At 47.7% G+C, this 14,525-nt stretch overlaps 2 protein-coding genes across 3 annotated transcripts; both read left to right on the forward strand.

Annotated features, from left to right (window-relative positions):
* The first annotated feature begins 85 nt into the window (after positions 1-85).
* hsd3b7 (hydroxy-delta-5-steroid dehydrogenase, 3 beta- and steroid delta-isomerase) lies at positions 86-5,853 on the forward strand. 2 transcript variants are annotated; one of them, XM_058048556.1, is made up of 7 exons: positions 86-381; positions 1,925-2,080; positions 3,418-3,526; positions 3,898-3,997; positions 4,475-4,637; positions 4,987-5,431; positions 5,553-5,853. In XM_058048556.1, exons 1-6 carry the CDS (start codon positions 129-131, stop codon positions 5,394-5,396), a joined length of 1,191 nt encoding a protein of 396 aa, XP_057904539.1. In that variant the 5' UTR covers positions 86-128; the 3' UTR covers positions 5,397-5,431; positions 5,553-5,853. The 2 variants fall into 2 exon arrangements, with proteins under 2 accessions (XP_057904539.1, XP_057904538.1); XM_058048555.1 differs by having other exon boundaries at positions 4,987-5,853.
* A 1,679-nt stretch (positions 5,854-7,532) lies between these two features.
* On the forward strand, positions 7,533-13,203 carry LOC131102843 (TBC1 domain family member 10A-like). Its single transcript, XM_058048421.1, has 10 exons — positions 7,533-8,011; positions 8,632-9,515; positions 10,434-10,533; positions 10,602-10,709; positions 11,286-11,392; positions 11,473-11,587; positions 11,670-11,735; positions 11,808-11,997; positions 12,072-12,226; positions 12,305-13,203. The coding sequence occupies exons 2-10, from the start codon at positions 8,650-8,652 to the stop codon at positions 13,178-13,180; spliced, it is 2,583 nt and encodes an 860-aa protein (XP_057904404.1). The 5' UTR covers positions 7,533-8,011; positions 8,632-8,649; the 3' UTR covers positions 13,181-13,203.
* Positions 13,204-14,525: the final 1,322 nt, after the last annotated feature.

Here is a 14,525-nt window from a genome sequence, read left to right on the forward strand (position 1 = left end):
CAAATAGCAAGTGTCAATGAGGGGGAAAAAACTCTTCCTACTGGTCTTTTTATTTTTTTCGCATGTAAATTACACCAACAGAACTCCGTCGTTCATTAAAGTTAGGAGGTTTCAAAAAAAAAAAAAAAATGAAGAGCTGGTTTGGACTGAAGTCTTTATACGCAGCACCGTCTAGTGACGGGCCGCATTCTTCACAAGGCAAGCGGAGACCAGGAAGCACGATGAACCAAAGCAGACCCACGCTCGTCTACCTGGTCACCGGGGGCTGCGGCTTCCTGGGCCGACACCTGCTCAGGGTCCTGCTGGCCAAAGAGGACCAGCTTTCCGAGGTTCGGGTGTTCGACAAGCACACGGACGACAGCCTGAGCGGACTCGGAACCGGTGAGGAAAGCATGTCTGGTATCCGAACCTCCTTGAATGTGACATTTTATTGGGACATTTACGGAACAGTTTTTGCATGTTTTGAAAAACACGCGATAGAGACCGTCTACAAATTACTTTGGATTGTCTTTAAAAAAAACGAAATTTTTATTGTCTTATGTTGCCTGTACTGCTTGCTGTCATTGTGGCTTTGGATTTCTACTAACCGTATATTTACTATGATGTCATTGCTAGGTTTAAATGTGTTTTTCTGACTTTGTTGTTGTTAAATGAATGCTTTTGTTGTTAAATGTGAGAGAAGGACAAGGTAACTTAACAGAGATAGTTTTTTTTTTTAGCTTTAAAGTTAACATGAGCTTTCAGGTGAGTTTTTATGGACCAACTATGGTCCATAAATGATAAATAAAATAGTTTGCAAAATTTTAAATCAAAAGTATTTAACAGTGGCGTCATTAGGCCTATTTTAGGGGAGCCTCATGCCCCCCTAAAATGTTCTTAAGCTCCCCTAAATAATTTGATATTTTTTCCTGATTTTCGTTATTTTTTTTATGATTTTTTTTTTATTTTTGCAAAACAAAATCTCTAAAAATCGCTAATAAGAAAGCCAATAAGCACTAATAGTAGTAGTACTAATCAGACGAAGAATAATGATAGTAATAATAATAGGCAGATTAATAATATAATAATGATTATTACATAATTCATCACTGTCCACTGGACAGAATGGATTGTAGTGTATATTGTGTGTACTTGTGTAAATGTAATGGTGGCCTAAAACAGTTGAGTATTTCTACTAAATCTGTCCAAAAATGGGAAAGTTATATCCCGGTTCTTGTTCCTTATTTGTTTTTTGGATTTAAAAAAAAATGTTGCACTTAGCAGACAGTCCCTGAGAGGTTCTTGCCCAGGAACCTAAGTCAATATTTGGATATTATTATGCTGTGTGTAATATTTGGAGCCATTCAGGCAGCCCAATACGCCAGCGGTAACACTTTAAGTCATTTGTATAGTAAGAGGGAAAAGCTGTAGTGTTCCATATGGGTCACTTTGCAGAGATCCTCTCCAGGATGTCCCACTCCCATGCGTTTCCTCTTTCCCTGTCACCGCCTGCCACCTGTGTCGACGGGATGTTTTGTTTTGTTTTTGCCGGACGATGGAGCTGATAAAGTCCACTAAATCCGTCCGGCATGAACATGAAGCGTGCAGTGGAGTGAACATGATGCCTTCATTATTCCGCTTTGCTCAGCCTGTTTTGTATGTCGGCAAACACGGCGCTGGAGGGCCGCACGGGCAACGTGAGAACCTCTGTCTACAACCCCACCCTCAATGTCAACTGTGGAAAGACAAAGTTACACTCCACTGGCGATAGGATGGAATTCCAAAGACAACGGAGGGCTATGACATCGGAGCAGATCACAGCAATCCCTAGAGGGCCGTGCTACAATGCCCCCTAGGGGCTGTGAGCGTGAACTAGAAATACTGAGCTTGAGGAGCTGATGTTTTTGCAATCTTCAGCGTCTCCTTTTTTAATGGTTCCCCACAGAGCGCACAACCGTGACGGTCATTCAGGGCGACATCACCGACTACAGCAGCGTGCTGGAGGCCAGCCGCGGCGCCAACGTCGTCATCCACGCCGCCGGCCTGGTGGACGTCTGGCACAAAGTCCCGGAGGACGTCATCTACTCCGTCAATGTGAAAGGTGAGGCGCTGAAGCTGATTGCCGATTGTCAACCCCCCTCGTTCCTTGATGGTGCCTTTCATACAGTTTTTTTTTAATGACCTTTGAACTGTAACCTGTTGTATTGAGTTGCGGACTCCTATAGAGCAGGATAACCTGCGGAGAAAGAAAGCTTTCTAGATCTTCCAGAATCTGCACCTATTCCCAAGATGTTCTGTTTTCATTTATTCCACCCACTGCCCACCGTGATATGATTGGTTCCCACTCGGCTTGTACCCGGGCATGCCCATATAATGAGGTGCAGCTCACTGTGATGTCACAAAACTCTCAGAAACCATAACAAGGCTCAAATTTTTAAATTATTTGAAACTTTGGCAAGGGATAAAATGGGAAAAAAAACATAATAGTTCCACTTTAACACCTCAGCTAATGTTTACATAACAATGGTTTCATCGGTCCATAAAAAAGCTGAAAGACAAACTAAATGATGTCACTCGCTGGCAGAGCTACTGCATCACTCTCAGCGTGTTTGTACACTGAGGTAGTGGCTTTTTAACGCTTGGCACTCAAACTTGCTGGCTGGTTGCGGCCCGTCAGGCTTCGTAAGCACACAAAACATCACAAAGTCACCGGAATCATGACCGCATCAACAAGGATGTGAATTCCAGGCATGTGGTGACAATGAAGGCAGGATCATGGCTCCCTTTTCATCCCATTTTGGTAACTTGAGTCTTGTTACTCAGACTGAATAATATCCCCATGACTACAAAGCCTTTCTCCTCCCACTTCTTTTACTGTAAACGCTATAAATAACAAGCCCACTGAGAGCACCTGAAGGCAATTTCCTCGGCGGTGTTTTGCCGGCACGCCAGGATGTAGCCTGATGCCGCCGCACCGGCACCGCCCACTTTTATAGCCCCGGGCCAATAGAAGACGTGACATTTGGACGCTAGTCATTAAGGCTTTTATGATGTTGTGAAGTAGAAGATTGCAAGGAAAACACTGGAAGGGAAGGCTGGCGACTCGGCCGCATGAAGGTGCGGATGGCTGCCGGCTTCTTTTGCATGCTTGGAATATTTCCACTGGCGTTCCTTAACTCTTAACACTGTCACAGTCCGGCATATTCGCTGCAGCTTTTACTCCATTACTCCATGCATACTGTGATATGTGGCAATACAATGACAATAATATTACAGTACAAGAAACACAATAAGATCATATCAACATAAATATTGACTAAATAACAATATGCGTGTCCAGGGAACACAGCCGGCTCTCATCCAGCGCTGTCCTCCCTCTCCTGGCTGGAATTCCATAATTCCTTTCATCATCGAGATTGTTTTCTTTCCTCCTCCCAGGAACGCAGAACGTGATCAACGCCTGCGTGGAGAACAGCATCTGCAGCCTGGTCTACACCAGCAGCATGGAGGTGATCGGGCCCAACATGAAGCGGGAGCCGTTTGTCAGGTGATCCCTGGATGTTGTTGTTTGTCTCGGACTGGCTGTGTCGCGTCCATCTGTTGCATCACCTTGGCGTGCGTCTGCCAGGTCAGCTGTGTTACGTAACGGCAGCTCTGCTGCGTGCCTGCCCGACACTCTCGCTGTCCTCACACTTTACTCACGCCACGAGGAGTGGGTAACATGGCATCCGATACGTTACAGGAAGTGCTGCACCTCTTGTGGCGCTAAAGAAGCTCAACAAAATGGTTTACGCCACTGCAAAGCTAATCCGCCATCATGATATTATTACAAAAATGGAAAAAAATATGGAAATCAATGTCCCGCCCCGCCCCACCAGGTCGTGAATGACGTGAGGTCATGTGACTCTCTCCACGCAGGGGCAACGAAGACACACCTTATGAGGTGAAACACACCATGGCCTACCCCAAGAGCAAGGCCAAGGCCGAGAAGCTCGTCCTGGACGCAAATGGAATCAAGGTAGGAATCTTTGTTCACCTCCTGCTTTCTTTAATTTTAATTTTAATTTTAATTTTAATTTTAATTTTAATTTTAATTTTAATTTTAATTTTAATTTTAATTTTAATTTTAATTTTAATTTTAATTTTAATTTTAATTTTAATTTTAATTTTAATTTTAATTTTAATTTTAATTTTAATTTATTTTCATATTTTTATTTTTATTTTTATTTTTATTTTTATTTTTATTTTTATTTTTATTTTTATTTTTATTTTTATTTTTATTTTTATTTTTATTTTTATTTTTATTTTTATTTTTATTTTTATTTTTTGTCACATACCAAAGTACAAGATGATTTTTTAGACTAATAATTGCCCGTATTCAACCCCAAACTGCATGTTAATGGATTCAATGTTTTATTTTGAAAAACCATGACAGGATGAAGCCACAAAATTCACTGCCGCGGCTCATGATGGAAGTGTTTTGTGTCCCGCGTAGGTCAGCAACGGCAAGCGCTTATACACGTGCTCGCTGAGGCCGACGGGCATCTACGGCGAGGGCCACGAGCTGATCCGAGACTTCTACAACATGGCGGTCAAGAGGGGCGGCGTCATTATCAGCGGCATCCCGCCAACCATCGAACACGGGCGAGTCTACGTCGGTGAGTGTTGGAAAAAAGACGACGAGCGTCAAGGGGCGCGTTGCACAAAGTCGCGTGGCCGTCTTGAGTTTATTTCTGAAGGTCAGCACGCCGACCAGAAAGCAGAAGTCACGCGAGAACACTTCCTGTGCCGACTACACGTGGTCGGCGTGGAAGGCGTCAGAGACCAAAGTTAGTATTTAAAAATAGGCTTTGTCGCACAAAGCTGAGATGCAGGAGAGAGAACACCCGTGTTAGCAACATTAGCATGATGCTAAACTGCTGATGTTGCAGTCATGCTAGGTTAGCCTATTTGCTGATAGCAGCTAGTTGGAATCGTTTTAATGATGTGGTCTTGTTGTGTCCCCAGGCAACGTGGCGTGGATGCACGTCCTCGCCGCCCGCGCCCTGATGGAGCGCCCGGGCACGGTCGGAGGAGAGGCCTTCTTCTGTTACGACGACTCTCCTTACAAGAGCTACGAGGACTTCAACATGCTCTTCCTGTCCACCTTTAACTTCCGCTGGATCCGCATCCCCATGATGCTGCTGTGGATCATGGCCGTGCTCAACGACATCCTGCGCTGGCTGCTGAGGCCCGTTTGCAACTTCACGCCGCTCTTGAACAGCTACACCCTGAGCGTGGCCAGCACCTCCTTCACCGTGAGCACGGACAAAGCGCAGCGCCTCTTCAAGTACCGCCCGCTCTACAACTGGGACCAGTGTCGGGAGCGCACGCAGAAATGGGTGGACACGTTCCCCGCCGAGGACACAAAAGCCTGATGGGCTCCACGCTGCCCTGATGCTGCTGCTACTACGTATATGCCATTATTATTTATATCTGCGTAGACGTAACACTCAAAACATAGCTGCTAGGTGCTTCTACTCCAAACCAGCAAGGGGCAGTAAAATTCCTAATGTTTCATCAACTTTCTTCAGGGATTCCAGGGATAAAGGAGAGACATTCCACAGGAAGAAAATTGTGTGCCTCAAAAACAACCACCAGCAGATGATTCCAGAAGCTTGAAACCAGCACAGTGTCATTAAGCGTCGATGAGGTGAACTTTGGTGTGAACGTCAGCAGCACAAACAGCAGAACTGTTGATGTCTCTGGTCTCCATGGAGAGAGATGCAGCAGCCATGACTCACTGGCACCCCCAGAGGGACACGGCGGTATTACAAAAAGGGAGCTTAATGATCGTTATCATTAAGTGACCAGAATAAAGGTCCGTTATATTCACTTGTGCCTCTTGTTTACATTCTTTAATGATTAGACTAACAAAGTGATAAAATATGAGATGTATGACAAACATAAACAAGACCTGAGTCTAGCCATAATGATTGATCTTTACACAGTATAATTTAACTCATATGTTTGTATGAGACAAATTAATATATAACGTCCTATTCAACGTGTTTTGTTTGTGTTCCATGTGGTATTCCACCGGGTTTCCCTCATGGAAACTTCACGTCAAAGCTGGGAAAGCGAGAGTTGCCGCCCTGTCAGCAAGCACGCCTTTGGTTTCTCTCGCGTTTCCATGGAGACCGTCACAATGTTTACATGCTTCTCACTGAGGCGTGACAACAGGATCCCAAATGAGTCAGTTAGGAAATGCGGCCTTTGTATTACGGCATTGCTTGGAAATAATGAAAAGACAGATTCCACTGGACTGGAGGTTTACGCTCAAATGTGTGTTATCGCCGCCGTGGGGGTGAAAGCCTTAAAAACAATGGTATTTGCTGGTTTCCGCTAACGGATTGATGCTAATGCTAACGACTAGTTCACGACTACTACAGAGCTACAGCTAAATAGCTGAATAGCTAGCCAACCAGAGTTACTCGCTGTCAGGAAAACACTGCCAGAGTATTTATAACTTTATTCTAAGCTGAACACATCTACAGCAGTGTAATTAAAACACCATTTATGTATCTCAAGTCTAAAACACGTCTCTGGTCCATTCGTCATCGCGACACTTCCTCACGAGACAGATCGCGAGATGCTTTCACGGACACCCCGAACATCACAACAACGTCTTTATTATGCGCGCATGTGTGGTCTGAATCAGGGATCACCCACACGGTGCCCTCTTGGACCAGATCGCTCTTAAAGACCACATGAGTCATCTAATGTTATTCTTGTTTAAATCACGTTAAATGTAAACAGAAAACTACAATGTATTAATATATACTTTAAACATTTGTACAAAGACTATTTTACCAGTGTTCATTCTGCTGCTTTAAGTTAACATGAGATTACACGCAGCTCCCATTTACGACACTGGATAGGCACCTGAATTCACCATGGCAGCCGCAGGTGTCAGAGTTGTAACATTTGATGTTCAGCTAACAGTTATATCATTATTGTTTTAGTATTATAGAGTTGAAATAGTGAGGAAAAAAGATTACTTTTTAGAGTTTAAATCTCACGAGAAATAAAGTAAACAAATCAAGTTGTAATTTTTATGGAAAAGGTTGAAAAATTGTTATGAAAATAAAGACAACAGTAACAATAAGACAATAACAACAGTAAACTAGTAATATGAGGAAACACAATATTTAAAAATATATTATTTTAGTATGTGCCCTGTGATTGGCTGGCGACCAGTCCAGGGTGTAACCGTCTCTCGTCCTATGACAGCTGGGATAGGCTCCAGCATAAAAAAGTGGTGCAAAATACACATGCCTTGAAGGCATTCACACAATAAAGTGGTCTTTAGGCCCTACGGCTGAAATAAAGTGTAATCTGGCGCTATCTGTTGGTTCAACCAACCAAGTGCGTCCATTTGTCGACATGACTTTATCAGTTCGCCCACTGTATAAGAGTTTAAACGGCACAAAATACAACTATTTAATGTATAAGTATTTAATTTGGCTTTTTGTTGGTTTTTCGTGGTGCAGAAATTAGAGATACATTTAAGATATCAGGAGGCTGTTGCGTGCGCGTCCCCGCCGCCGCAGACGTGAGCACGTACGTACTGTCAGTAGGAAATGCGGGCGGTGGGTGAAGGATGTGTCCGCACCGCTGAGCTCGGATGAATTAAACAAAGGCAGACATTTTGGGGATATAAAGTACCAGTGAGCGGTCTGCTCGATTGGAATGGTTGCAAATGCAGCGTGTCTGGAAGAAGTAGAGGAGACGTCCGGCTACCAACTATGCTAACACGTAGAGTAGAGGCTAACCTAGCCTAGCTAGCTAGCTAGCTAGCTACTAGCCTAGCTGGCTGAGCGCACCATCCGCAGGACGTCAGCGCGTCCACATCCTCTCCGTGCTCGGCGGTGCCTGCTCCGGCGTCGCCTCCCTGCTCTTCTCCTCTCCGCCGCGGTAGTTGGCGGAGCCGTAGCTGTGGCGGGCCAACGCGCGGACCCCGGACGGATTCAAGTGACATCACCGGGAGTGGGTGAGTTGAACCGCTTGGGTTTGACGCAGCGGTCTACCTGGGGGCGGACAATGTGGCCGAGGCCGCGGACGCTGCGAGACCTGGGCCTGCCTGGCACGTCGGGAGCGTGTTGGCTAATTAGCCGCGCATAAATCGTTAATGCTGTCCCACGAGAGGCCTCCGCGGAGGGGAAGTGTTGTCAGCTGCTAGCATGTAGCCGCCTGGAGGCTCCACACTGGCTTGGAGCTGCGTGATCAGCAGGATCGCTGCTTTGTTGATATTCCCTGCGTGTTATTGTTGCTGCCTCAGCACCTGACATGTAGCATGCATTATTATTTTCGGTGTCCTGCAAAGTAGACTGGCACATCCTCCTAAAAGATGAATTAGTCATATCCTTTCTATTTGTGTTACAAGCTCCAGGCTTGCAGAAGAGGAAATGCAGCATTTATTATGACCGCTTACTGGCGTATTGTTTGTGGTCACAATTAAGAATGTGCTCTCTATTTGTTTAATGGAAGCGTTATAATGTGTGTTTTCCATTATTGTTTCACACCAGTCAACCATGACTGTAGCTTTTTGAAAAACTTTTTGAAAAACTGTTGCAAAAAGTAAAAATCTCTTTGCATCATCTTTTTGTTTAGGAGAGCTCTCATTGGATCATGGCCGAACTTTCAACCTTATCTCCGTCGCCGCCCGCATTGGGCGACTCCCACATCGCTCCCTCAGTTCCCTCGCCCTCGCCGGTGACCCTCTCACCGCCCGCACCGGTGTCTTTGACTGGAAATACCCCTGCAGCGCAGCTAGAGGGCATTACTTCTGTGCCGCAGCCACCTCAGAGTCCTTCAAAGGTGGTTGTGGAGACCGCCGTGTGTGCCCCCCATGTGGATCAGGGGGAGATGCCACAGAAGGAGGTCGAGGAGGCAACAAAGACCGGAGCTCATGTTGAGCATCAGCAACGTCTCTCCGATGAAGTACCAGTTGCAGCCTCACAAGAGGAACCCTCCAGTGAACCGGCACCTCCAAGGGAGGTACAAGAAGTGTCCCCCTCCCCTGACCTCACCCCCGGCCCAAATCTTTACCCCAGTGTGCACGTCGCCCTCAATCCACACCCCGATGTGGATGACGCCACCCAACCCGCAGGCACTGGCACCACAGCGCCCGAGGAGGAGAAACCTCAGCAAGAACGCGCCCCCAGAAGTCCACCTCCACCTGTCTCCCCCAAGCCTCAGAGTCCCATTAAAGCACTGCCGCCATGCAGCCCCATCCCCAGGGCCGGGCACCCCAGCCCCACGGTGCCGCTCATCCAAGAGCCGCCCCCGTGCCTCCCACTGGCCACATCACGTCCGGCCCCCGACACACTCAGCTATCTAGAATCGGCCAGCCTGATGTCGGGCACGCTGGAGTCCCTGTCTGGCCTGGGGGAGGACGGAAGCTCGGTGGGGTCGGACTCGGAAATCAACGGCTTGGCGGTCAAGCGCACTGACAAGTACGGATTTTTGGGTGGCAATCAGTACAGTGACGGCAGGTGAGTTTTCATACAAAATACTAATTGATTTTTAATACACCACAACCTCAATATTTTCAGTAATATTTCAGCATTCTTGCCTGTCATATCACGTATTAAAAGACGTGACGCGCTGTCAGTCACAAGAGAAAAAATATGCACACACAAACATGGTGAAGAATGCAGAGAGGAAGTACCAAAAGCGACTCTATTCTTCTTTTATTATTATTATTTATTATTATCAGCCATATTGTACTAATAGATTAGTAGTTTTTATAACACACCGGTGGTGGTAAACTACATCTGTAGACACAGCTGCCCTGGGGTAGCTGTGACAGCTGCGGCTTCTCCCGCCTCCACCAAACATTCAAACTGAGGCATGTGTGATACTTTATGCTATGTTATGCTAATTTATAGTCATTATTTATAGTCATATAGTCAGTATTTTAATAGTCATTTCCTGTTCCAGTATGGTTATCATCATACTTTTCTCTTTGACCGTCACAAGAAAAAAATAAAAAAAATAAAAAATTAAGTTTGTGTATTTTTCACAAAAGTTTATGAACGTATTTGTGAATTAATCACATTTTATAACATTAATATAAACATTTTAAAAAAATGTATAAATAGAAAAAATACACTTTTTGTATTGGTCACTGAACATAATCATGGAATCAGAATTTTGTTTATCATCACTTTGCCTCTCCATCTTTTTCCTGCTTCTTCTCAAAATTTATCTGACCCCCCCCCCCCCCCCCCCTTTGATGTGACTCACGCTGCTGAGCGTTTGTGAGTCAACATGCCCTGATGGTGTTTGCTCCAATCTCCCTGCTAATACTAACACAAATTCACTATACTGACCTCCATGAGCGCCGCTTGTGCCGTTCTTTGTCCGCCATCCACTCAGAAGTGACCTGAATGCATTGTTCATTGTCACAGTGACAAGGAAGTTCGAGTGGAAGTGTCCCGGCAGAGGGAGATGAAGTGGCTGGAAATGTTCAACAACTGGGATAAGTGGGTCAAACATCGCTTCCAGAAGGTACGCGTGGCGTCTTCACGGAAGCTTCTGGAGGTGACGTGATGGTGATGACGTTGTGTCCGCTGCAGGTGAAGATGCGTTGCAGGAAAGGGATTCCGTCGTCTCTGCGGGCCAAAGCCTGGCAGCTGCTGTCCAACAGCCAGGAGCTGCTCGAGGCCAACAGCGGCAAGTTTGAGGTACGAGCGTTACCTAACGTGTATTTTGGCCTTACCTAGTCTTCCAGAAATACCGTGAAACACGCTCAAGTTTGTGAGAAGGTCCAGGATCAGGATAAACATCTAAAAGAGCCTCAGACGCCATTTTAAAAATAATTTGAACGACCATTTTCTATGCCGCTTATCCTATGCATCACTACCCCTGCAGCCAATGAATCATTCCCCATAAGCCGGCCACGCCCACTGGGCCCCCGGCGGCGTAGAGCTAACAGGAACAGGAAGTTTGCCACAGGAAGCAACAGCAGCGGAAGCATTCTCGCTGCTCTGTATGAAATATATTGGCCGCCATGTTGAAGTCCTAAGTGGAAGTCCTGCAAAAGGAAGTTGTTGCTGCGGCGGGGGGGGCTGAAGGAGCGCAGGAAGTCTTAGTAAGCTTCTTATCAGGACCTGTAATCCCGCCTGTCAGTCCTCCCGAGTTGCCTCAGAAGGCGGGGAGGGTGGAGGTGGGGGTGGGGGGACTCACTTGTGCTCAGCGTCAACTTCCTGTTGTCATCTCACGCTATCAGTTCATGGAGCTTCTCTTTGTCCCGCCCGCAGGAGCTGGAGAGGGAGCCGGGAGAAGCCAAGTGGCTGGACATCATCGAGAAGGATCTCCACAGGCAGTTCCCCTTCCACGAGATGTTTGCCGCACGTGGGGGCCATGGGTCAGAATACGCCCTCAGCTGTTCAAAGGCTTTTAGCGCTCGCTCGTTAATTATTCATTAGCGATGGTTCTTTTCTGTAGGCAACAGGATCTATACCGGATCCTCAAGGCCTACACCATCTACAGACCTGATGAGGGCTACTGCCAGGCCCAGGCTCCTGTGGCTGCCGTGCTCCTCATGCACATGCCCGCTGAGGTGAGGAGCAGCCATGTTTCCAATATGTCAGCCATCACATGACACGCTTCAAGCTTCTTCTAAACACTCCTGTGATCCACAGCAAGCCTTCTGGTGCCTGGTCCAGATATGCGAGAAGTTCCTTCCGGGTTACTACAGCGCCGGGCTGGTGAGGGAACCCACCCGAGGTGCATGAACTGACCTCAAGTTCGCTTCTGAATTTTCCCATCCGGTCCTCCAGGAGGCCATCCAGCTGGACGGCGAGATCTTCTTCTCTCTGCTGCGCCGCACGTGTCCCATGGCCTACCGCCACCTCAAGAAGTTCAAGATCGACCCCATCCTCTACATGACTGAGTGGTTCATGTGTATCTTCTCGCGTACTCTGCCGTGGGCGTGTGTGCTGCGCGTGTGGGACATGTTCTTCTGTGAAGGTATGCTTTCACACCGAGCCGTATCATCTGCTGGACATCATGAACTTTGATGTGGTTGGATTTTGTGCCGGCAGGCGTGAAGATCGTGTTCCGCGTGGGCTTGGTGCTTCTCAAACAGATGCTGGGCTCCGTGGATAAACTGCGGGAGCTCCAGGGCATGTACGAGACCATGGAACGTCTGAGGAGCATCTCCCCCGACACAATCAGGGAGGACAGTCTGGTGCAGGAGGTGCGTCATAGACTCTTCTCCTCTTCATCAGGTCTCAGCCAGTCCACCTTTTCTCACTTGCTGGTCTTGGACCTCCAGGTGATTCTCCTGCAGGTCACGGAGGGGCTGATCGAGCGGGAGTGCACCATCCAGGTGAGGAAGTGGAGGGAATCCAGAGGGGAGCTGACCCACCAGCCGGGGCGCCGCCTCCACGGGACCAGAGCCATCTTTGAGCACAAACGCCGCGCCGCCTCCATCAGCTCCGGCGGGAGCTTCTCCTTCCTGGGCAGCTCCGTTCCTCCACCAGGACCTCTCCGGGCCTCCTCGTCTTTACTCTCGCTCCCCGGCTTCCGAAAGTCCAAGGCCCCGTTCCACTCGCAAGCCAAGAAAGGCTCCTTCTCCGGTCCGTCTGGTTCTGAAGGGATGCGTCCTCAGTCGCCGCCCGCGGTCGCCTCCAGCAAACCGCCCATTCCTCCCGGGGTGGGACAGAGGGCGCCCCAGGTCCAGAGCCCCTTAGTCGGAAGCGGCACACCTCCTCGCGGACCCTCTCCGGCCTCGGGGGCGCCACCTCCGAGTCAAAGCACACCCCCGCCCAACACTCTGTCTCCGTCCCCGAGGATCGTCTCTGAGCAGATCACGCCCGCTATCCCCTCCCCCACCGCCAACAACGCTCCTCTGCCGCCTTGCGTGGACGCCAAGAAGGAAGCGGCCGAGGCCACACCGACGCCGCCACCGCCCGTCGGGGAAGACGGACGCAAGAAGAAGAAGAGCAAAGAGGACAAGAAGAAGGAGCGGGAGGATGAGAAGAAGAAGCTGAAGGAGAAGAAGGAGCGGGAAAAGGCCGAGAAGGAGCGGCTGAAGAAGGAGAAGGAGCGTCAGGAGAAGGAGAAGAAGAAAGGGGGCAAGAAAAAGGACAAGGGGGGGGCGCCGGCCGAGGACAAAAACGGAGCGGCGGCGGCGAGAGATTCGGCCTAGTTTGACCATCAAAAGAAAAAGAGGTCAGCTGGACAAAAGACCCTCAGAGGTGGAGTGATGCATAAAAAAATGGAATGACTTCTGGATGGTGGGTCTAAAAAGCCCCACGGGGGTGGGGATGAGGGTGGGGGCGGGGGCTTTTTGCTCCCCTTCCATGTTTTAAACAGGCTGTGATCTCCTTTTCATTACAGTCCTCTTTTTAACTCCTATTTTAATTTCCATGCGGTGAGGAAGACTGAGGTGCCACAGAAGATGTAAATAATAATAATAATAATAATAACCATCGCCTCCAAAGACACCTGAACACCCCCCCCTGTCCCTTCCCACCCCCACCCCCCCCAACTGTACTACATGTGGGAAAACCCCTGGAAGACAGAACCTTTCTGTCCTGCAGCCGGATGTCAACAAATCTATTTATTGTCCTGTTAGATGTTGTGTGTGCCTTAGTAGCGTAGCGTCATGTGGCGTGTGCGCCCCCCCCGCCCACCGACCCCCCCGCCGGTGTCGACACGGAGGGACGCACACCACACACAAGACCAGGGAGAATATTCCAACCATGTAGAGGTGCTTTGGAGAGTGTGTGTGTGTGTGTGTGTGTGTGTGTTTGGTCTTTTTTTAGTTAACTACGACTTTTTGCGTTTGCGGGTTAGGATTTTCTTTTAAATATTTTTTAGTTTCTGCCTCAGTGCTGACACCTGAAGCAGACGTCTAATGACATAAGTGTTAATAACAACATGGAAATCACACCAATGAGTATTACTTAAAAAAAAAACAACTAATATGCATTTAATTTAGCCAAATGTTAGAATGTGCCCGGAGCTTCCAAACACCATGAAGGATGACCTTTGCACTTGTGAGCCGTCGCACTGAAGTCCACCAACGCAGTGGCTCTATGAGTTCTTGAAAAAAAAAAAAAAAAAAAAACACTTCATGAGCGCCTTAGGTAGGTGCATGACCCCCCCGAGGAGGTGCCAGGTGCGCCCATGTAGCATTAACCTGCGGGCCCTGTTGTATTTATGTACAAAGTTGCTTAATTTAATCAAATATATTATGAATATTGTTATTATTTTGAATCGGACTATTTTTCTATATGAGTATCGGAAGCCTGGTTGACTGGAACGTTGTCCTTTCCGTTCCCCCCCCCCCCCCCCCCCCACCCCCCACCCGTTAGCACGTTTTTGTTGAGCGGGAAGCTCGATGCTGTCGTGAACTTTTTGGGAGTTGAAGGTCTTAACTGGTGAGCGTCACTTCCTGCTTTTTTTGCTTTTTTTTTTTTTTTTTTTTTTTTTTTTTTTTTTTTTTTTTTTTTTACATCCGTGGGCTCGTCACCCTCGCCGTCGTAGTG

The sequence above is a fragment of the Doryrhamphus excisus genome, chromosome 15 (genome assembly GCF_030265055.1).
Source record: "Doryrhamphus excisus isolate RoL2022-K1 chromosome 15, RoL_Dexc_1.0, whole genome shotgun sequence".
Taxonomy (NCBI): Eukaryota; Metazoa; Chordata; class Actinopteri; order Syngnathiformes; family Syngnathidae; genus Doryrhamphus; species Doryrhamphus excisus.

What these genes read in the sequence shown, in the direction of transcription:
- hsd3b7 (XM_058048555.1), top strand. Translation starts at nt 129, where the DNA reads ATGAAGAGCTGGTTTGGACTGAAGTCTTTATACGCAGCACCGTCTAGT. An exon ending in CCTGAGCGGACTCGGAACCG is followed by an intron (nt 382 to 1,924) that starts GTGAGGAAAGCA and finishes GGTTCCCCACAG; the next exon opens with AGCGCACAACCGTGACGGTC. An exon ending in AAGCGGGAGCCGTTTGTCAG is followed by an intron (nt 3,527 to 3,897) that starts GTGATCCCTGGA and finishes CTCTCCACGCAG; the next exon opens with GGGCAACGAAGACACACCTT.
- LOC131102843 (XM_058048421.1), top strand. Translation starts at nt 8,650, where the DNA reads ATGGCCGAACTTTCAACCTTATCTCCGTCGCCGCCCGCATTGGGCGAC. An exon ending in AATCAGTACAGTGACGGCAG is followed by an intron (nt 9,516 to 10,433) that starts GTGAGTTTTCAT and finishes TCATTGTCACAG; the next exon opens with TGACAAGGAAGTTCGAGTGG. An exon ending in CCAACAGCGGCAAGTTTGAG is followed by an intron (nt 10,710 to 11,285) that starts GTACGAGCGTTA and finishes TCCCGCCCGCAG; the next exon opens with GAGCTGGAGAGGGAGCCGGG.